The sequence below is a fragment of the Larus michahellis genome, chromosome 2 (genome assembly GCF_964199755.1).
Source record: "Larus michahellis chromosome 2, bLarMic1.1, whole genome shotgun sequence".
In the NCBI taxonomy this organism is placed as follows: Eukaryota; Metazoa; Chordata; class Aves; order Charadriiformes; family Laridae; genus Larus; species Larus michahellis.
Window position 1 is genome coordinate 109,531,245 of NC_133897.1, and position 23,594 is coordinate 109,554,838.

A 23,594-nucleotide genomic window follows, 5' to 3' on the forward strand; every position below is an offset into this window, starting at 1 on the left:
TTTAATTTTTTGGTGGCGTGTTTCAAATTTGTTTTCTTGGGTAGCTCCTGGTAGCATAACAGGAAAATACGCCCTGAGACCTCACAGCCACGCAGGAAAAGGCGAAATAAATCGAGCTTAAGTAGCCAATTTGAATTTCTGTTTTGCCAGAGATAAATTCTGTGGAACTTTGAAAATGCTCCTTTTTTGTTTAATTTCTGTAAAAGAAAAGGTGTATTAACTCATCTTTCCTAGGAAGTTAGCAATACTTTGTTATCTTAAGTACTTTAAATATTTTCTGACACCTGTACAGCTTCAGAGAACTTTTGTTTCTGTTTCCACAGAAAGAACCAACATGCAAAGTGGAAGGAAACCCGAAACTGCTCTTTTTACAAAAAAACGTTGGCTTTCTGCCTCTTTCACATGTTTTCCTTTTGCTTCGTAATGGAAGGAGCAGGATTATATGAATCACTGAGGCAAAGTTTGGGCATCATTGACTGAAGATAAGATGAAAGAAGACTTGAAAATATGTCGATACTCTATGACTATTAGTTCAGACGCACCTTTTACAAACAAAGGGGAATAGCGGTTAAAAGCACTGCAGTTTCATCAAAAGGAGCTAATGGATGACCTATGTTGATTTTTTATTAATTTTTTTTCCTACCTACTCTCCCATGAGTCCTAAAAGAGAAAGATGGAAAGAGTGTGTATGGAAATTGAGATAAGGGGAAGGCTGAAGACAATAACTTCAGTTTTGAAGTCTGTTTTCCAAGTGCTGTAAATTCCCTATTTCATCAAATGCAACACATTGTTTTGAATAAATTATATAGTTTTGTGATCAGTGGAGTTTTTGTCAGCTCTAGAAGTGGAATTTGACCTGATTGAAAGCTTTTTAAAAAAGTAAATGCATGACTCCAATTCCTTTTTTCAAGTCAAGTTTTTCAAGTTATCAAGAGACGGTGTTTCAGTCTCTTACTGAGCGTTGTCAACCTGTGTTTTATATGTGTATCTTAGAGATTGTACTTTTTCCCTTATTTTAGTATTTATGCTGTAGTGTTGTGTTTGAGAAAAGTGAACTGACAAGACACCTGAGATTTAAATTTTCGACAGCCTTGTTATTTCAATGTTGTAGCGCAGATTGCAAGTAATTTGAGTATCTGTTAGAATGCACAGTACACGCTAAGTTTTTTCTCCTAAAAATATGCCTTAAGATGTTAATTTTTTTACTAACTGGGTCAAAGTTTGATATCTGAACATTGTGTTTTGTTAGGAAATGCATGCCTGGGGAAGAGGAGCAGCCTAATGGATCATGGCTCTGATGTTCATGGGGCATACTTTATTTCTAGCATTAACAATGTTTGCTGTCTTCGCTTTTGAAGAATCTGTAAGCAATTACTCTGATTGGGTGACTTTCACAGAAAATGTAGATCGGTATGAAAAAGAGCAACTTGAAGGTCTTAGTGCTGAGCAGAAGATGAAGAAACCAGTTCTTCATCCAAGCTTGTATTTCGACGCTGAAGAAGTCCAGGCACTGAGACAGAAGGCTCATACAAGCCATTCGCATCTATTTAGAGCCATCAGAAGTGTGGTGACGGTTATGCTATCCAACCCATCATACTACCTACCTCCACCCAAGCATGTTGATTTTGCTGCAAAGTGGAATGAGATTTATGGTAACAATCTGCCACCTCTAGCATTTTATTGTTTGCTGTGCCCTGAAGATAAAGCTGCATTTGATTTTGCCCTGGAATATATGGATAGAATGGCTGGCTACAAAAACTGGTTGGTTGAGAATGCACCTGGAGATGAAGTGCCACTCGGCCACTCCCTAACAGGATTTGCCACTGCTTTTGACTTCTTGTATAATTCACTGGAAAAAGAGAGAAGGCAAAAATACCTGGAGAAGATATGGTCTGTAAGCGAGGAAATGTATGAGTACTCAAAGGTTCGTTCCTGGGGAAAGCAGCTTCTCCATAATCATCAAGCAACCAATATGCTTGCTTTGCTTATTGGGGCTTTAGTTGCAGGGATGGACAAAGGATCTCAGGCAAATATTTGGAAACACACTGTTGTTGATGTGATGGAGAAAACAATGTTTCTGCTCAATCATATTGTAGACGGGTCTCTGGATGAGGGAGTAGCTTATGGGAGTTACACCGCCAAGTCAGTAACCCAGTATGTTTTCCTGGCCCAGCGTCACTTTGGTATTAACAACTTGGAGAATAACTGGCTCAAAATGCACTTTTGGTTTTACTATGCCACCCTGTTACCAGGCTTTCAGAGGACTGTGGGTGTAGCGGATTCTAATTACAACTGGTTTTATGGTCCTGAGAGCCAGCTGGTGTTCTTGGATAAGTTCATCATGAAGAATGGAGCTGGCAACTGGTTGGCACAGCAGATTAGAAAACACAGGCCCAAGGATGGGCCAATGGTGCCATCCACTGCACAGAGGTGGAGTACACTACACACTGAATTTATTTGGTACGCTGCCGAAATCACTCCTCAGCCACCTCCTGATTATGGTACTGCTAAAATGCACGTGTTTCCTAACTGGGGAGTTGTTACTTATGGGGCTGGATTGCCAAACAGTCAGACAAACACCTTTGTGTCCTTTAAGTCTGGAAAACTCGGTGGACGTGCTGTCTACGATATCGTTCACTTTCAACCGTATGCCTGGATTGATGGGTGGAGAAGTTTCAATCCCGGACATGAACATCCCGATCAGAACTCTTTCACTTTTGCTCCCAATGGACAGGTGTTTGTATCTGAGGCTCTCTATGGACCTAAACTCAGCCACCTGAACAATGTCTTGGTCTTTGCTCCATCTCCTACGAGCCAGTGCAACCAGCCTTGGGAGGGACAGCTTGGTGAGTGTGCCCAGTGGCTGAAGTGGATTGGTGACGAGGTTGGAGACTCAACTGGAGAAATTATAACAGCCTCCCAGGCTGGAGACATGATGTTTGTGAGTGGTGAGGCGGTATCTGCTTACACATCAGCAATGAAATTGAAAAGTGTGTATCGCGTTTTGCTGCTCTTAAATTCTCAGACATTGTTAGTAGTAGACCATATCGAGAAGGAGGAAGACTCCCCTGTTAATTCTGTCAGTGCCTTTTTTCATAATCTTGACATTGATTTTAAATACATACCTTATAAATTTAAGAACAAATACAATGGAGCTATGATGGATGTGTGGGATGCCCACTACAAGATGTTTTGGTTTGATCATCATGGGAGTAGTCCTGTTGCTAGGATACAGGAGGCAGAACAAGCTGCTGAATTCAAAAAACGATGGACTCAGTTTGTAAATGTTACCTTTCCAATGAAAAACACACTTACAAGGATTGTTTACCTTTTCTATGGCCCATATGTCAATGTTTCTAACTGCAGACTCATAGATAATGCAAAATCAGGATTTCAGATTTCGCTTAGTGTCAACAACACTGAAAATACCATCTCTGTTGTGACTGAATATCAGAATTTAAAGACAAGGTTGGATTACTTGGGATTTGGTGGTTTTGCCAAAGTAGTTCATGAAAACAAAGTGACAAAGTTTGGTCTAGGTACTGAATCTGTGGAAAAACAGATAAAAAAACATAGGGTGGGTTTCCCATTTGGATTTAAAGTAAACATAATTGCAGGGTTAATTTTGGGTGTTAGTTTGGTCATACTGGCTTTTCAATGGCGGTTTTACATATCCTTCAGTAAAATGTTGCGTTGGATCCTGATACTGGTTGTCACACTGTGGCTTATTGAATTGGTGGATGTGTGGAGCATGTGTACTCAGCCCATCTGTGCAAAATGGAGCAGTGACATGACAAAGCTAGAACATGATAAAGGCAATAAAGCCAAACAATTAGAAGGAAACCCTGTTGTTTTGCCAGATGTGATCATTACTTCACTTCCTGCTTCTGGAGCAGAAATTTTAAAACAGCTGTTTTTCAATACCAGTGACTTCTTATACATCAGAATACCTACACCCTATCTCGAAATTCCCGAGACTGAATTTGAAATTGATTCCTTTGTAGATCCATGTGAATGGAAGGTTTCTGATGTTCAGAACGGTCATTTTCGTCTTATCCAGGGGTGGCTCCAGTCTCTAGTTCGAGGCACAAAATTACATTTACAAAACATTAATTTATATGAAGCTAGCAGAAGTAAAGCTGCTCAGCATTCTGCCATAAGCAAGGACAAAAGGAAAAGATCGAAAAAGAGAGAATCTCTGTCAGAGCAAAGAAGCAGGGCAAGAGGGAGTCAAGATAAAGATGCCGAATATATTAGGGAACTGAGAAGGCACCTCATCTATTATCCTAATGCACGACCTGTGCTTAGTTTAAGTAGTGGGAGCTGGACATTAAAGCTTCCCTTCTTTCAGGAAATCCTAGGACCGTCAATGAGAGCATTATATGTAGTAAGGGACCCACGGGCATGGATCTATTCAATGTTGTACAAAAATAAGCCAGGCCTTTACTCCTTGAAAAATGTTCCACAACGCTTGGCTGCAATGTTTAAAGGGGAAAGTGGCAAAGGAAAATGTAGTTTAAATGAAGGCTATGCCTTTGAATATGAATCATTAAGAAAAGAACTTTCAAATTCTAATTCAAACGCAGTTTCTGTGTTGTCCTATTTATGGCTCACAAACACAGCAGCGGCACTGAGAATAAATGGGGACTTGCAGACAACAAATTATCAGCTGGTGAAGTTTGAAGATATTGTGAGCTTTCCTCAGAAGACGGCTGAAACAATTTTTGCCTTTCTTGGTATTCCTCTTCCTCCTGCTAGCTTAAACCAAATATTATTTGCCACCTCCACCAGTCTTTTCTATCTTCCTTATGAAGGGGAAATTTCACCAAGTAGCATTCATGCATGGAAAAAAAACATGCCTCATGAAGAGATTAGACGGATTGAAGATATCTGTTCTTCTCTAATGGACCACTTAGGATACCCAAAGTTTGTAGAATAAATGCTGCCGGTCAGCAGAAATTTGCACTAATGATCTCCGACTCCCAATTTGTGGATAAATATTACAGAAGTTTGTTTATTCTTGTAAAATGTGTACAGTCTGCTACTTTCAGAGAGATTATTTTAAGAAAAAGATAGTTGTTCTTGCAAGTGTGGGGTTTTTGTTTTGGTTTGGTTTATTTTTTTAAAAAAACCTTGTAACTACTTTTGCTGCCTTTCAAAAAAAGCTGTGTGAGCCTTTGTAGAACTGCCAGCTGGGTACTCTATAGCTCAGGGGATTAGTAATAGAATATGGAGCTTTTCACCTCCAGCTCACCAGTTTGACTCCAGCTCAAGTGGTTAGCTCCTGAAAGTACTTACCATCTGATGATTGTAGGACAGCTTACATGAAATTAAACTGGTTAAACTGGCCCAGTTCCCAATGGTGATAATTAGCCCCCGTGGGCAGGTTTACTGATGCATTCTGCCTGTGTCTCACTGGTCACTGTAGTGGTGCAAAACAGACATAAGCTGAGGCTTAAAGGCTGTGCAGCATCCCTTCAGCAGGAGGAAACAGCCAGAACATTTGAGTGAATCTAGTTCTTTATTTACAGTCTCAGCAGAAAGGCCTGGGACTGGAATGGACGTGGATATTGAATATCATTATAGGATATGGTTCTTTCAGCTCAGAGATGTGGCACTTAAATTGGGCTTTGTGCTTGAGGAAAGACTTTATTCTCCATGCCTGACAATGTGGTACCCTTTGTATCCGGAGAAAAAGAAATGGGGCAAAATCTGAGAAACCAACAAGATCTCCCAAACTAGCAGTTATATTTGGAGAAGATTTTGTGTAGTTTTGACCTGCCTCAACCTAACTTAATTTTGAAGGTTAACATCTTGGTTCCTTGCACTGCTTTAGCTGATACCTCTTGTCTAAGAGATTCTGCAAGCATTTTCTCTTTTTGAGTGAGACTCTTCCATCCTTCTTTTTTGTAACACATTTCTTTGCTGTTTCTTGTGCATAATTTCACTGAGACCAGTGCAAATATTTGATGATATTGTCAATGGCTTATTGTTGATGTCTGCATAAAATGGCAATTTGAGATTTAGAAGATCTTAAATAAATGTCCAGGTCTGTGTTGCTGAGGGATGTTTTGCTTCTCTGTATAATGGGTTTCTGAAGGACAACCATTGCTAACCTCAGGTCTTCTTTCAGAGAGGGGAGAAATCCGGAAGTCACCCATCCCTCAGCCACCTCACATTTGAGTGATGTTTCCCTGCAGTAAACTATTTCCAAAGTTGTCAGATTTTTATCATGATTTGTGTTTCTTTAACATGGTGCTGTAATATGATATTGGTTTGGAAACAGATAGGCTAGACAGGATAGATGTGTCTTTGTCACAGCTTATTTTCTTCTTGAGTTTGCGCATGCCCATTAAGAAAAAAAATTCCCATTTCCCAATTTAACTTGCTCAGCATTCTTTGGAAATGCATGCATATTGTAAACGTCTGCAGATGTGTAAATCAGATCACAAAGAGACATCTGTTTCCTTTACCATCTGTTTTTTATTACAAATGGAATTGTCTTGAAATATGCCTCAGTTGGTTTGTGGGAGCTGGGATTAGAGTTTTGGCTTATTATATTGAAATATGCGTGTAATCACTGTTTATTTGGGTGGTAAGCATTAGACAATGTCAAAAGTGCAGTGAGTTTCTTTGTACAGATTACAGGTACCCTTGCTGATGTTCAATATAGAGTTCTTGCCTTTCCTTCCAATCTTACTATTATGTCCCTGTCTTACCTTGCTGTCTTGTCCCTCCCATACGTACATTTCACATCCTTGGGAGCATGTTGTGATGTCTCATTTTATCCTAGATAAAAATAGCTCTTTCTCGGCCAGTCATTACTATGTCAAAATAGGCCTCTAGCACAATAAAGCTATTGATAATTTGTGGTCTCATTGACCATAACTTAGCTGTCATTTACTAGCAGCAGTTGTTTTTTTCCCCCTTCAGTCCTAGGTCTTACCTCTGGCTAGGTGGAATGCCATGTTAAAGGATGCATTAAACAAGTTCATACACACTGACATGTTAGTGAAACTTTGGTTTCCAAGTATCATTCTCTCAAATTGGCTTCTCTCTGAAACCATTTTTGATTGTATGCTTAAAATAAAATAAAAAAAAGTATTGATGTCTGTACAGTCTGTACTTGATAGAATAAGTTTCAGCATTTTCCTTTTATTTCCAGGATTTATGCTCTAGAATCAGAAAAATGAAAAGGCTTTTCTCTGTCAGATGTTTTAGGGCAGCAGAAGGTAAGCAATCAGATTGACTGTGTGTTTGTGGAAGTATAAAGACATCTTAAAATCCCTTTCTGAAAGTGACATGAAATGACACAATAGCCTGTAAACCAACTTTTTGTTTGTTTTTGAGGAGTTAGGGTGGATAGAATTGTCTGTTGGGAGCATCATCTGTGCTGCTTTTGCAATGCAGGTTGTTCCATGCACTTACGTTCATAATAGCATCGTTGCTGTCGTCATTATATGCAAGATTTAGGAGCTATTTCTTTTCTGTACTGTACTTTCCTGGTTCAAAGAATGCATCATCCATTATTCAGATTTTGTTGCATTATGTGTCCTTATACAGTTGTGAAAAGGTGGAAGAGAATTCTTTTCTTTATTTTTAGATCTTGTTGTGAGGGCAAATGCATTAAAATCATTATGCTAAAAAATATGTAAAAGGAAAAGCAGTGTCTTTGAAAACAACAGGGTAGGAATGCCTAAGGTACGGAAGTCACCAATTTGCAATCAAATGATTGTTTTGTTGAGTTTTAGATGTTAAGTTACATGACCACTTGACCGAAGTTAGTACCAGACAGGAGGCATCCCAACTATGGAGCTGAATGACTGTGTACTGGGATTGTGGCCTTCTACCTGTATGAATAGCAACCCGAGACACAGCCGAAAGCTGAATAAACACGCATATGGTTGACAAGAATGCCCACTAAAAGATGCAGATCTGGGACTTTGTAGAATAAATTTCAGTGGCGCCATCCATAAAATGACAGTTGTTGTGGTATGGAGAAGCAGGAATACTGTGGAGGCCTGGTGATAAAAAAAATAAAAAAATAAACTTGCCTTTGTCTATTAAAGGATAAATTCCAATTTTTTGTCTGTGCTGATCTTAAGTCAAATCGGTCATTAAATAGAACTTTTATTTTTCTTATGCAAATGTTCTCATTGAGACTAGTGTGGTTCCGTGAATGAAGAATATAAGTGCAATTTGATAGTATTAAGTGATTTTGTGGGCGTGCAGTTATCCTCAAAATTTTTTCTGTCTCTAGCATCCAGAGGAAGAACGGTCACTACATAGACACAGAAATTAACCTCCCCTGTCTCCGTATAGTAATGTTTAAGACTGTCAGTGAAATTTAAGAATTGATAGACCTTTTTGAAAAGCATGTCTGTTCAAGTGCATTGTACTGAAGAGTGTTCTGGCGCTTTCAGTTACACTTTCATAAAGATGATCATGAAAACTTGTCTCAGTACTTTATCTTAACTTTGCTTCCTTTTTCTCCCTGTGTTAAACGTTGGTAATTATTTGTACTATATTGTAGTTTCAACTGTCCAATTATGAGACAGCTAAGATTTTGACGTATCTGAGAAAGGGAGGCTTTATTTAAATGCTTACATCTCTGAATCATATTTGGAAGCCTAAGAAAAATAAACGCAGAGGAAAACATTTCAGTTATTTACTTAGTTTGTAACTAAGCGACATTGGCCCTGGGGAGATGCACATGGGTCTTGGCTTTCAGAGTTCTATCAAATCACATGAATCTATAGTCTCTGAGCGTACCTAAATGCCTCTATTGCTCCCAGCAGGCTTTTTCCAAGAGCAATGTCTGTGGAGATGAGCCTCAGTATCGTGGTCAGATTGGTTCCTTTCACCCTCTTTAGCACACAGTTGGCATGCAGTCCTTGTCAGATTTATGCTTGAACAGTTAATTTGCCAGATCCAGAGTTGAATTTCTGTACAAGATCCTCAATTATGTGTAAAACATATGGCAGAATTCATTTGACAGTGTAATACTATTTTGATAGTGTTAGAATGCAAATCAAACAAAAAATGTGCTTCAGATTTTATGAAGTTATTGGTCACTGATTGGTAAAGCTGCAGTCATGGATCAGGTTTTTTTTTAACCATAAAAACGGTTTCACTTGCTGTTGAAACTTAATGATCTGACTGCTAGGAGAGTCCTGGCTCTACCTAACAGTTAATTTATTTTCAGTGCTAGTCTTAGAGACACCGTTTATTTGATGACCATGAACATACATAATTTGAATATAATACTAATTTGCTGAAAACATTTGAAGAACACAGTCCAAGATTAAGGATAAAAATATGTTACCTCAATACTTCTGTAAGTTACAAAAATTAGCCCCTTTGCGAGTGGCCCATATATTGGGTTCCATATGTTGGAATATTTTATAATTAGAAACTATGATATTTATTTAGGTGACTTAGAAGTAATTTATCAAAATGATTTCTTTTTAATTACACATAAAATTATTTTCTTCAAAAGGATAAGTAGTGCATCTTAACACTTCTGTGATCAGGTTATCCTAAGCTTTCCTTCCTTTCTCTGGACCCCCTTTTAGCTTTGGTTCAGACTAAAACCTTTGTTTAAATCTTATAAAGAATGGTCTGTTTTCTGAGTGAGGAGTCTAGCTGGAGACTCTTATAATCTCAAATTCCATTTCATCGCATTTCAGTATGGAATATCATGGACTACGAGTCATGGATCAAATCCCTAAATTGTGAGCTGTTCAGAATTGGGCCATAAGCGGAATGATGCCTAGCTGACCTAAATCAATGTTGTGCTATTGACTTCAACAGGGCCAAAATACTATCATCTACTATCATCAAACCATTATCATCTACTTAGCCTGAATATTCCAAAACAGCAGAAATTATAAGAAGTGATTAAGATAAGAAATGATTATGAAAGATTAGTGTTCTTGTTATTTGATGAAAAAAGGATATGCATTTTAATAATGTAAAAAATATAAATTGCTCTGTAACCCTAATCAAAGCTACCTGTAGCCTGTGTGATAAATTTATGAACTCATAAAAGGAGGTATAGAAAAAATAATGTACAAATCACCGTTTCAAATGTCAAGACTTTGATTTTTCTTTAGTGAGGAGAAGTTTGCTGATATGTGATCTGCACTGTTTTCATAAAGGATGTGAATGGGTAATCTTGTGCTGTCTCAGAAAATACTTAATAATGGTAAAGTGCTGTTTCACATTACTGAAATGATACGGTTTTAAATTAAACTATACATCTTTTGAGCTGACAATATGCTGAGTTATATGTGATGTGGGAGAACAAGGACAGTCTGATTTCATTTACACCTGTCTAACAGAATAATTTCTGAAAGGTTCTTCATTTATGCTGGTATGAACTGAACATTTAGTTTACTGTCTTTACTGAGAAAGATATTGTGGCGTTTAAGAACACAACCTGAATTCATCTGTCTCACCTTAGGTAATTTTACTTTCACACCTAAATAGGGAGCATTGTCACTCTAGAATCAATGGAAAGTGAGCGTCGCCTTCAAAGGTAAAGCAGACATTGCTTACCTCTTTGTAAATGCCCAAAAGCCAAGGGTGTCTAAACTCTTACTCTAGATGCCTACTGAAAGGCCTCAAAGGAAGTGGGGTGAATTTGGCTTTACATGTGTATGGCCTTACATCTAAGTAGATTTCTGTGTCTGAACAGTTCTATTGCATATGCTGTCCAAACAACATTTTATGAAACATCCTGCATAAAATAAAACTACTGTTAGTAAAATAAAATTTTTGTGTTATTTTTTTTTATTTTTTTTTAGGTTATTTCACCACTTAGGATATCAAAAAGCTTTGTGATGTGGTCAAGTGTATGTATTTATTTTTTTTTTTAAATATTGCTACTTGTGTTTGTTTAGAATATGGGAGCCACTGTTATCTTTCAGAAAGTGTTGTTGGCAAGACCTGATCCTATCTTCCCTTGGATGCACAGTAAGTATGTTTGATGTTAAGTAAAAGAACACAAAATAGCTGTATTCCTAGAACAAAAAGAGAAATTTCCCACTCAGTTACTGGGAACTGGACAACTGGTGCAACCCATAATTTTGAAATGTGTTAGTCTATAAACACTGTAGCTATATGCAAACTGTGTATTTAGAATAGTACCTCTTCTAATTCCTGAACTGTATCCAGGAATTTTTTTGGAGACTGATATTTGGCCCTGAAACCGTTCTAACAATTTAACAGTTAGCAAGTTAGGTAAGCAAGTTCCAGCAGTCATGAATGTTCTCTTCAGTGTTTAATTAAAAAAAAAAAAAAAACAAAACAAATAAAAAAGACACATAATCAAGGTAACTGGAATAACTGCAGCGCTCTGGATCTCTCTTACTGAATGTGGGCTGGCGCAGGCACTATACATCAGATCCAGAGGCACAGGTAGTTCAGCATCCTTATTGCTGCTGCACCACTGCAAGTGCAACTGAGCTGCAACTAATTTCCTGAAGCAGATTTTTGCAGGTTTAACTAACTGATTTTTTTTTTGTTCATTTGATTTAGCAGAAGGTGCTTGTGATATACCTTAAACATAGGAGCAGGAATAAGACCTGATTCTCTCTCTCCTGTGAACTTCAGCACGTTGTAAAGCAAAGTTTTGCATGTTTTTTAAGTCTTGATGGGGTTATATTTAGCTATGAAATAGGTTTAATGTTAGTTTTTTTTGGAGGGTGTTAGCCCTGTGCCTTCTCTGTTAGTCGCTGCTGAATTATTTTGCACTTGGTGGGCGGTATGTGCTTATCCTTTATAGCTCATCCTAGGTCTTGTCACGGGACTCTCACAAGTAATTTTATTTTTTTACCTTCTGAATCTTGAACCCAACTTTGGCTTTTGGCAGAGTTACATGGAAAATGCCTATTATTATAGGAGCAACAAGGTGTGCTGTAAACAAATGTTGCTGTCTTGTCTATTGCAAATTCTTCAGCAATATTTGTTTCCAGCTATTTTCTGAAAGGTTGTTCTAAGTGAGTAAATCCAATGTACAAAGCTCAGAGGAAACTAGTACCAAGAACATGATAAAAGGCAGGCTGTCAGAGATAATAAATGCAGACTTTTTTTTGTGAAAGCCATTAATATTTTCACTCTTAATTGCATTTCTAAGAGAGAAGTTGCTTGCTTTTTATTTGGGGGATTTTAGACCTTTTTCTGTTTCCATCCTTCAGCTTGCCTAGAAATAGATTTTATCCCATGTTTTCTGAATCTTAGTTTGAAATGTTAATTTTGTTACATTTTCTTGAACCTTCTGTTGCGTTGCAGGATGTTCCAGTCTATTCTTTTCATCAATTACATCCTACAGATGCCACTTGATTTCAAGAAACATAATCTCAGACCTGGCAAGGACTATGGTCGGTACACAGAAATGAACTGAGAAACAGGAGAAACAAAATGCTGTGCTGCTGAAGAGAATAGACTTGAAAGCATGTGTTGGAATATTTAGATCTTAATGAGCTGCCATATCATGCACTATGAATGCCTGAATAATAGACTTTATTACTCACTTTAACTGATCAGCTGAACATTGTCTGTTTCTAATTACCATAAGAGCACTGATGGAAAGATAAGTTAAAAGGAACTTATGTTTGGATGTATTTTGGTTGTTTGTTGTTTTTTTTTTTCTTTCTTCAAAGCAGTGCCATTCTTTTCTACTCCCAAGCTGTGTTAATTTGTAACTATATAGCTATTACCCAGTGTAGCTCTACAACCTTGGTGGCACCAAAGGATGCTTTTCAATGAGAGGGTGGAGCTTTACCTGCTTCGTATAGGTTCAATATTGATGGTTTCTCAACTGCCAGCATCCTTTGGTGACACACTTGAAAGAAAAGTTGACTTCTGTAATAAAGAATTGTTTCATGTTGAAGAACAGACTACACTGTTGCTGAACAAAATAGAGGTGATGTGAAAACATGCATACTATAGACAGTCAGAATACTATCAATTACTCATGATTAAGTCAGTCTCATAATCAGATCTTTAAAAATGTGGGTGTAACTCTCATCCATTCCTCAGCCTAATTACTAACCTTCATGACCCCCTTTAATTGCAGTCTAGACTAAGATGAATTTCCTTCCATTTACTGAAAGAAAAGAGCAAGCCTACAAGAAGATACCCTGGCTTTGTTGGTATACTTTTTGAGCTGCTGTCACTTGAATGTGTGTATGTACCTCTAAATCGCTTCAGGGTGCATTTGCAAACCTTACATGATCCTATTGACTTCAGTGTATACAAATTTACCTATTTGTATTCCATCTTTCTCTGATAGTAGCTGTGCCTTAGTATCTTTAACCCATTAAGTGGATAGAATGATTAGTAAAGAGCCAGGCTAGACAATAAAGAAAAAGCTTTGATATTCATTGTTCACAGATTGTTGAAAGTGTTTGCCAGCAATCTGCTTCATCTGCATTTAGTTCAGTTGGCTGTGCATAGCAACAGACTCATAGCATCCTTTGCAGAATCTCCCTTGAGAAGTTTATAACTGAAAGGTACAGTTTTAAATTGGTAATATATGCGTATCATTGCGTTAGTGCCTCAGATTAATCTAGGTGCAATTTTCTTTTGGATTTAAAGGTGCAAGGAAAACAAAAGGGAAAAAATATTCCATTTCCCTTTAAAGTTAAATATAAATAAATAAATAATGTATAAAATAAAAGATGTTCAGATTCTATTAAAGCTTCAAAAAAATCTGTAGGATCAATTTAGCAGGACTGCTATTGAGTGTGTTATTAAATTATTACTGTTCATGCTCTATAATGTATCCTGACAAACAGGTACAAATATGACCAATATGACTTCTGAAACAGAATCAGCTAGATACACAAACAACTTTTAACTGAAATCAGATGTAATAACCTCATGAAAAGATAGTCTTACCCATATTTAGATACCATGCAGTTACTCTTGTACTTATTGGCTTTTATTTCATGTTATCAGTGAAGATTTAGTAACTCAATTTTGGTTTTATTTTTTGAAACTATTACAGGTGTATTATTAGGAGTAAGTGTGAGAGCACTGCGACAAATGGTCCATAACTATAAAGATCTCATAGTCCAAATTGTAAATAACTATTAGCGTCTATATTTGAGAGATTAAAAATCCAGTAATTTACATAAGGCTTATAGGTAATTCTATGGGAGTAATGGAAGTTGAATTTAAATAGCTCAAATCTCAGTCTGCTTGTATGAATCACGTGCAACTTATCCTTAAACATAGTAATTTGCAATATAGTATCATAGAATCATAGAATCATTTAGGTTGGAAAAGACCCTTAAAATCATCGAATCCAACCGTTAACCTATCACTGCCAAGTCCATCACTAAACCTGTCAGCAAGTACCACACCTACAGTCTTTTAAATACCTCTAGGGATGGTGACTCAACCACTTCACCAGGTAGCCTCTTCCAGTGCTTGACAACCTTTTCTCCAGGCTAAACAACTCCAGTTCCCTCAGCTGCTCCTCATAAGACTTGTGCTCTAGATCCTTCAACAGCTTGATTGCCCTTCTCTGCATGCGCTCCAAACGTCTTTCTTGTAGCGAGGGACTTGACCTTTTGGCTAAGATCAAATGTAGTGTGGTGTAGTGTATTTGTTGCGCATACGTATTATCAAATTCATAAAGTCCTGATAACTTTGGGAGAGAGTCAAAATGCTGGGAAGCAAGCAACGTCTGTGGTGTGGAATTAAGTCTTACACAGAAAATGTATGCAGTGAAGTGCAGAGAGATTTTAAGGTGATAAAGACTCTTAGCAAATACACTGAATTTGCTCTGAATTTAGAACTTAAAACAGACTGATATATGCAGCTTACTGGGAAATGTTCAGGTTGTGGCTTATGTTTTACTTGCAAATGAAGCACTTCTTTTTTGCCAGTGTGGCTTTTTAGCTGAAAGTGTTCTCACATTGGCCATCCTTTGTTCCTCCTTTTTTTTTTTTTAATGCTGTGTAATTTCCCTATAAGACTTTTGTTGATCTATTTTAGAAAGACATATTTGTTTATGAAGAGTGAATTTGGTGAACTGTTTTGTTAGTTTTTCCTTCTATTGTTTTAAAAATAGAAATCATGCTTTCAGGCATTTTTGCAAAGGAATCTCTTAGAATTTCTTAACGTTACAAATTAGAGAAAGTAGTCAGAATATAACTGAGGCTGCAAACTATAACACTTCAAAATGTTTTCTTATACCAACAAAAAGAAACATAAGAATTTAACCTTATTTTCTTCACAGCACCTTTATTGATATAATTGTATCATTTATGTTGAAATTACACCATTTTTACTTAAAATAAAATAACATTACCTCATCAAAACAAATATATATTGTTGTTGATGATGATGATGATCATTATTATTATTATTATTATTAAGAATAGCTCCTAACTGGAATTCTGTGGTAAACCAAATCTTATGCAATTTCTCTTGTACCCTTTGTGATTTCAACTGTGGCAAGGGTGGCCAACAAACTAATAGGTTTCTTGCTCTAAGGCAAAATCTGTTCATAGCACTTAAAACATTGCCAAACACAGCAAGAAAATTTGTCAATATTTTATCATATTTTATTCTTGCACATCTTATTTATGAGTGAACCTTGAACATTTTGCTTTCATTTTGATAGAAAAATGCACTCACCTAAGTAAGTTCACCTGTAAATTAACTTAACTGTGCCCCTCCAAAATTTGCAGACACATAGAATTCTAATAGGGCTACTCTTTTATTCTTTCAGTAAGGTTCAAACTTGGTTAATTGGCCAGAGAGTATTGAATTTAAATAAATAGGAGTTAAACTATTATAAATGTCTTTAGCATATGGCCTGTACTGGTTGCATCTCTTTTGACTTTGAGTTACAAGTGTACTTCTCTGAAAAGAAATCCTCAGTGATACCTCGAATCTTTCTTATTGTAATCCTGTGAAATAGAAACATTTCCTGGGTGATGGACATTCTAGAGATCCTGCAGAAAGTGCTAAAGTATTTTACTTAGCACATCATATTAAACATTACTTCTGGACTCTAGAGTACTCCTTATGTTTTGCATTCAGTACCAACAGAGAATATATATTATTTTAACGACGGACCATTCAATTCTTACTGCAAAATGATTGTAAAAGTAGCCTAAGATCTTTACCCAAGATATTAGTATATAAGAAATAGATTATTTTCTTATCAAAATGAGAACTAACTCTCCAAGTGTGAATATCAAGGCAAAACATGACTTCTCATTCTGCTCTTATGTGGTCATCTTGTTAGGATGAAGTGATAGGATGTTCTTTGGTGTTCTGATGCCAACACAAAAGCTGTCTCAAGAAGGAAAAAAAAGTAATTTTAGTCAATACATAATAATATATAACAGGCTTTCCTAATAACTACTTTTCTTGCCTGAATATATATAGAATCACATTTTACTGGGGTATGTATTTCCAACTGAGGTCAGTATCTGCTGGCACTAGGAAAACATGGTGATATGCTAGCTCATGTTATGCATTGACAGAAGAGGTAGTCAACACAGGGTAGACTATAGCCTGGAGTTTTTCATTGGTTGCATTTTAGCATTGCCAAAAAATACAGTGTAAATAGTTCGTTTTTATTGCGCTCACAGGGCACACTGAAAGCTGTGGAAAGAGTGATCTCTTTCTTCATCGGAAGACTTAGCAGAGTTTTTTCATGCTATGTCTTTCACTGCTGCCAGCACATCAGAGCAAAAGGGACATAGCTGGAGAAGAAGATATATGCCAGAATGCCCATGCAATGTGATGACCCTCAGGAGTGTGACCTTTGCTATGCAGGCGTAAATATAAACTAGAGTAAGCTTATTGCTTCCTCCTAGGGCATGGATACATTTCTGGAAATCTCTTACTTGTGAGCACCCTGCAGACTCACAAATAAGAAGGCATTTAAAAAAATAGCCCTTAAAATTACTTTTAACTCATGACATATGAGGTAATCACACAACTTCCATGACCTTGACTGATGCTCTTAAAAGACTGAAAATGCCCAAGTGTGGGATCTAGTCATGTAACAGAAAAGGTAATTTTCTGGAATATAAGAAACACAATGTTTCAACTCATCAGGCTGTAAGTACATGACACAGCACAACTCAGACAAATAAATTGAAAGAACAGACTTCTGCACAGCTTCTAGTGCTGGTTCAGGTTGATAGCTGTGGCTAGCGTCAGCACAAAGGCTAGGCACTGATTAAGATACTGATCAAATAAATGCTGTTAAGTGCCTTCATTCAGGTCTCTTAAGGAGGGTATAAGCTCCACTCCCTTAATTTCCCATGTTGGTGAAAGATACCATTGTAGGTCCTTAATGCATTGGTTCTGCACTGGTGAAATATGCCAATGTATGTACAAGGTATGGCATGTACAAGGCCAGGTTCACGACTTAACGCTGACAGCAGGGATAAGAGGTGGGAAGTACCCAGTGTGAATTAAAAGGCAGGGGCAGCTTGAGATGAACAACAGGAAGAAAAAAGGGATGAGATGTGAATAATTTGTAGAGGACTTGAGATTCCAGCCCGTCTGCAAGGAGGCAAATGTGTGGCATGTTAATAGGCACCTGCTGTAATGCTTGTAATGATACCACTTCTCTAAATTAGCTGCTGTGCAATGTGGCTATCATTTCAGGTTTCTGCAAAGGAGAACAGCATGGTTGGTTCTGTAAAGAAGCCTCATTTTATTTTATAACTAAGCACTTTTTACAAAAATGAAAATGACTAGCATTGTATGTTTTTTGGTTTTTTTATTTAAAGACAAATTAGGTCTCAGAGTGTAATATCTTGAAAGTTAGTTTTGGTTTTAATTTTTTTTTTTTTTGATCACAGATTTCCATTAGGAGTAGGCGAATAAAATATGCACCTCCATGAGCTACTAAAAATAATACGGAAGAGTGAGGGAGATGAGAGCTTTGCTAATTCCAAGCAATTCAAGTGAAATACTTTAAGACTGGGATGTCATTTGCAAAATCTCTAGATGTCCTGCCTCAGTATTATGAAATTAGATTGTAGCAAAATAATTTTACGTAGCGAACTCCTACTATGTCTCATCACTTGTTTCTTTGTTTTCGATTTTGTCATCTAATTACTGAGTTGGGGTTTTTATTTATTTTCTATGAATAAACAGCTACATATCTATGTATCCTCAAAAAACAGAAACACCTTCTCATTTTAGAAGGGGCTCCAAAAGCAAGGAGCATCTGACTCTGTACCAGTGCACATTAGCATAGTATCACTGAAGATAATGAAGCTGAGCAGGGCTACAACAGCTGAGAGTAGGTAGCCTTCTATCTGCAGAAGAAATGTCAGTGTGGGACAGAGACTTCATCTTGATGACAGGATGGCATAACATCTGGGAGGTGAGCCAGAAGATAGCTACTCTAAAACAGCCTATGCAATACATTATATGGATCCCCCCCCCCAGCCCCCCAAGACCCCCTCCTGCTTCCTTTCTGTAGTTGAAAAAGGAGCACTGTCCGCAGCCCTATTACGACCGGGAAAAGTGATCTCCCTAAAGATTTAACCTCTTTTGTTTTCTGTGTTTTGGCTTCTGTTCATTTCGATAAATAAATAAAAGCTGTCATTAGCGTCGTGTAATCAGTCTGCAATCAGAAACACAAAGGGAAAATACTGGCTGGCACTTGAACTACACAGTGCTTTGTTCTCTTACAAGGCATTATGGCAGTCCCTGTTCTGAGAATAAATAAGGATATTGGATCTTTATCTAAAAGCTGCGCAAGAACTAGCTCGATACCTATTTCTGTGCTTTGGGTACTTGAATAGTGAAAAACCTTTGATAACAAAATAGAACACAGAGGTCTAAAAGATTAAAAGATAGGCCAAGTGGTTGCTAAGCTTTAGATTTAAATCTCTCTTTGAAGACCTGACTGAAATAATAATGCTAAAGAACTTTTGCTTAGCATGCCTGATATGGTTTTGTGAGAAATCGTGTTTCTTAATCTATGTCCATACCTATGTGCTGAACCACCTGGTAGCATACTCGTGGAGCTGGTTTCTGTTCAGGGCACTTTTGCATGATCTCTGAATCTACAGGTTCGGGTTCATCTCATGGCTACATCCTGCACGCAAATCCCGGAACTTAGTACGTGTTCCAGATCTGATAATGTAGTCATATCCCGAAGAGACTTGCCAACAGTGGAGGTATTTGGTTTACAGAGCACGATAACAAAGGATGTTACCTGTACTGCTTTCAAACGGTGAATCGATAAAACTCCAGCAGTTTCAGCTCAGTTTCATTTAAAGATTCCGAATTTAAGCTCAGAATTAAAAATAATATTCTTGAATTTGAAACTTGTACAAGTGAAATTGAAGCAAGGGTTTAAATCAGACATCATCGAAGTTGATATGTTAGGAAATAAAGGCAAGGTTGTTTGACAAGTAGTAGCAGTTTGGTTTGTTTACTAATTGCTTCATTTCCTTCTTTCTTTTAAAGTGCACGCCAGTCCTTGTCTGTCTTTTCTGCTGCATGAACGCACAATGATGCTTGTGATTCAGTGCTGGCCAGCTGAACAGAAGATCTGGTTATATAAAATCAGGAATGAGATTAGAACTTATTTAGACAACATCCTATAAAGACCACCCAAGTAAAATAACCATGCAAAAAATAACATGAATAAAAAAAATCCAGAACGGAATTTGCAATGATATTTCAAGCCAGATAAAAGAAGGGATTGATGGGCCTAACCTTTGGATGGAACTGCAAAGCGTATACTTGCATAAAGTGGCATTTCTCTTGCCTACAGGGAAAGGATTTACTCCTTAGCGAGGACTGAGACGTTCTCATCTCAGAGGAACCCTTTCTATATTCTCTTGAATCTATATCCGTAGCATGTCAGCCATAATGCTTGTTTGGTTTCCTGTCACAGGTTTTCTTTATGATAAGATCACCTCATAAAGAGGATTCTGAGTTGCATCATTCAAGACAAAGGCCCGAAGTGAAATTTCTTTATTCTTAGCAAGTTTCTGTAACAGCTGTTACAGAAATTACAATGAAACAGAATTACAGGTGTTCTGCTGTTCTGCCCAAATTTGTTATTGGCTTATTAGAACTCAGTCCCCAGACGCTCAATTAATAAGTGTTTTTTAAAGTCAGTAGAGTTTCACTTTGGCTCTTAAAGCTGATGTATGCCTGTTTTAGTGTGTACAAGCCAGCTTACAGCTCTCTTGCCTCCAGCCTTCTGAAGCTAAATTTGGGCCAGCAGCAAGAGCAATGGGTATGAGAAAAGCACTCCTGAGGTCTCTACAGTTACAAATTCTATCCCATTTGATAAACAGAGCAGAGATTATAGGTTCGAGGGACATGGATCTTAGCCCATTTTTCCTCATGCACATACCCTAACACAGATGAATTAGGGTTGGACATTTTAGAGCCCCACAGCTACATTTCCACTGGCATGTCTCCTCCAAATTAATAGCGTGGAGAAGGGAATAAAGAAGAAAAAGAGGACTTAAGGAGAAATGCCGTATTTTCTATCAGTGATTTCTCCTTCAGAATGAAATTACCCCATCAGGACATGAGTTAGGGAGAAGTAGACTTCAAGTGTTAAAAAGATATGAGTTTGTTTAAACACCTAACATAACTCAGTGAAGACAAATTAAGTTTTCCACTTAATACAAAAGAAGGAAGGGTCAGAGCAAATGACCATTCAACTCTGCGTGCTGTTTCCAGTAGTTGCCATATGTGAAAACTTAGGGAAGAGTAAGAGCAGGGTAAAAATAGGATTCTTTCTCTGATCGCTTTCCCAGCCTCAGGACTGAGCTAGATGTATTTAGCAAATCTAAATAGATTTCTTTTCCATTATTTTTTTTTCAGTCTTCCCTTGAGCCCATGTAAAATTTAGAATCTATTATGTCCTCTGGCAAGGAGTTCAACAGGGCTGTTATTCCTTACTTTAAGTGCCATCTTTTAGTGTTTCTTTCCATCCTGGTTCCTGTCATCTCTTTTCCAAGCTGAAAAGTCTTTGTTTACTCAGTCATTCTTTGCTTGAAAGCATTCCATTCCTGTAATCATCTTTGCTTCCCTTATCTGATTTTTTGTTATTATCTTTTCTAAGGGGGCTAGAGCTGCACATAGTGTTGAAGATGTGGGCAAACACAAATTTAGATGGTAACATTATGACTCCAAGTTAGTTTTCCTTTGGCGATCGAAGGGGAAGTTGCCTAATCACATTTTAAAGATATTTGCCTTTTTCTGCAGCTGTAACAAGTTCTGTTTTGTATTCTGATTCTCAGAGAGAGATTTTAAAGTTTGCATGTTAAGCACAGAAGTGGTATAAATAAATTACGACCATATTAACTGAGTGTTTACAAGTCATAGCAAAAAACTTCAGACGCTGCTCTACAAAGCAAGGCCTCTGTTTACAAATAAAAGTGTCCAAATAAACACTCCAGTGATATTTAAACAACATCAAGTTTATTTTTTCTTAGAATTGAAACTTGCTACTAGTTTTCAGCTTTGTCACAGAGAAGAATGGGTGAATTTTCAGGACAAAATAGTGAATGCAAAGCTAATAAGCTAATACAAATACTAAGAGAACAGCCTGTCTTTGTTCTGAAAGTTAATGCAACTTGGGATTCAAAGTTAATAGTTTACTTCTAAAATTTTTACCCGGGTTGATAATCTGCACAAGGTGTTTCTTGTTACCTCTGAAAGTAGAATCACCCCTGGATTTTGCACAGCATTGCTCAAAAAAAAATATAATAAATGGTATGAGAACATTTAATTAACTCTTTAAATGTTCAAGAGCTGTTATCTTGCTTCAGGAATATAAGAAATGCAGAGCTTTCCACTCCCTGTCTCTCTTTTTCTCTCTTTATAGAAAAGTTTCTCACAAGTATATAGGTAAAATATACGCAATGTTAAGATACCTTGTCTATGCAAACGTGTCCTTCTCTGAATACTGTTTGTGAATTAATGTTTTCTGCTTAGAATACAGTGCTAGAGTTCTCAATGCTGTTTCCTGCATGACCATCTCATGTAATCTTCCTATCAAGAAATAAATAGGTCTAGTTTCTGAACATATAGCTGTATGTCTGTCCATAGGAAGAAGATTGTACAAAGGAGAGGATGTGTCCCATAAAAGTTGCTTTGTGACTAGGTAGACTTTGGTGGAGACCTGAAAAGATTTGCTTTTTAAAGTTATCTAAATACAGCATTTCTCAGTGTTACCAAGTTGTTTGTCTTAGATGTTTAAGTCCTATTTCCAAAGAAATGGTTCAATGGGTGCACTTGATTCTTTTAAATAATTATATTAGACATCTAGTCCGCATCCCTGGCTGTGTACAATCTAGTCACGCGTACTCTTATTGTGTCATGAGACATTTTCAGTTAGGAAAGGCATCCAGAAATCTCTGGACTATATAATGCCATGAAAGACAGATCCTTGAATAACCTGAGTTATTCACATTGGCTTGAAGTTCTTTGTCCCTCTGCAAGGGCTAAAGATACATATCTGTATGGCAGCACCAAATGGGCCCTCTCTGTTTTTTGTTTACATCAAACTCTTGTATCCCAAACAAACCAAACACTCTAGAGCACAAGCAGGATGTACAGTTGCCCAATTTACAAATTATCTGTGTGATTACAGCAGTGTTTGGTGACCTTCAGCCTTCAGTGAAGATACTTAACTCAAAAAAGCCATAGGATCCATCTGTGATATGACTATGAAAATGGTGTAGTGGCTAGGTTCATGACTTGACTGATAGTCATATAAGCATTCTCACCCCATCTGAGTTGTTAATATAGCAAACTCTCGCATCACGTTTACTGTTGCTGCACCTATGGTTTTGACCACAGTGACAAATCACATTTGCTGCTTAACTGCATATGTGAAAATATAGCTGAGTTCCTGCTCAATGGGGAATGATAGACTTTGCTTCAAGTCTCTACACAGCATTTTTCAAATTGCAGACAGTGATAAAGAGGACTGTTAACGTCTTCAATGTAAGGAACAAAGCAGCAAAGAACTTGCTGTTTCTAGAAGAAAGAAGTTCTTGGCTGCTGCCAAAAGGATTTGGGATGTCTGCAGTCAGGGCAGAGGGGACATACTGAAAAAGCCAGAAGAAAGCATGGGATTGAAAGAAACAGAAGAAGCAAGACAGACACTATGTGGGTAGCATTCTCTTGTCAAGCTGTGTAAATATGACTCTTTGCTTTGTGTCTGGCACTGACCACTTTTTCCCCCCACTCAGGTTGAGAGCTAAAGATGCCAGATTTCTCCTGTGAAACTCCAATGAATGGAGGATGTATGCACGTATCAGAAAGGGATATATCATTCTCAGTATGGACCTTCCAGAATGAAAGTCCAGGATAAGATTCACTACCACAGATCTCTCTTCCACAATATATTAGAAAGTATATTATCAGAGTACAAAACAGCAATAAGACAGTCATCTCCTAGGGTGTATTGAGTTTTCCCTGTGTTTTAGTGACAGCACGAATGCATGGGTTTGCCTGTTATTATGGATATTGAAAGAAGAGCTCATGATCCAGAGGTAATTGAAGCAGTGGAATTGGTTTCGGAGAAATGAACTGGGGAGAAATGAAGTGGGAAGAAA

At 37.4% G+C, this 23,594-nt stretch overlaps 1 protein-coding gene across 2 annotated transcripts in view; it reads left to right on the forward strand.

The window, feature by feature from the left end:
• Positions 1-23,594, forward strand: part of DSEL (dermatan sulfate epimerase like) — a 44,811-nt gene that overhangs the window by 871 nt on the left and 20,346 nt on the right. The window contains exon 2 of one of the 2 annotated variants that reach the window (XR_012585702.1): positions 324-10,977. Coding sequence is in view for 1 of the 2 variants with exons in the window: in XM_074576556.1 (XP_074432657.1) it covers positions 1,289-4,939 (3,651 nt within the window). In the remaining variant the exon portion in view is untranslated. Of the gene's footprint in view, positions 1-323; positions 11,323-23,594 lie in introns of those variants that run through there. The other variant, XM_074576556.1, reaches the window with a different exon arrangement.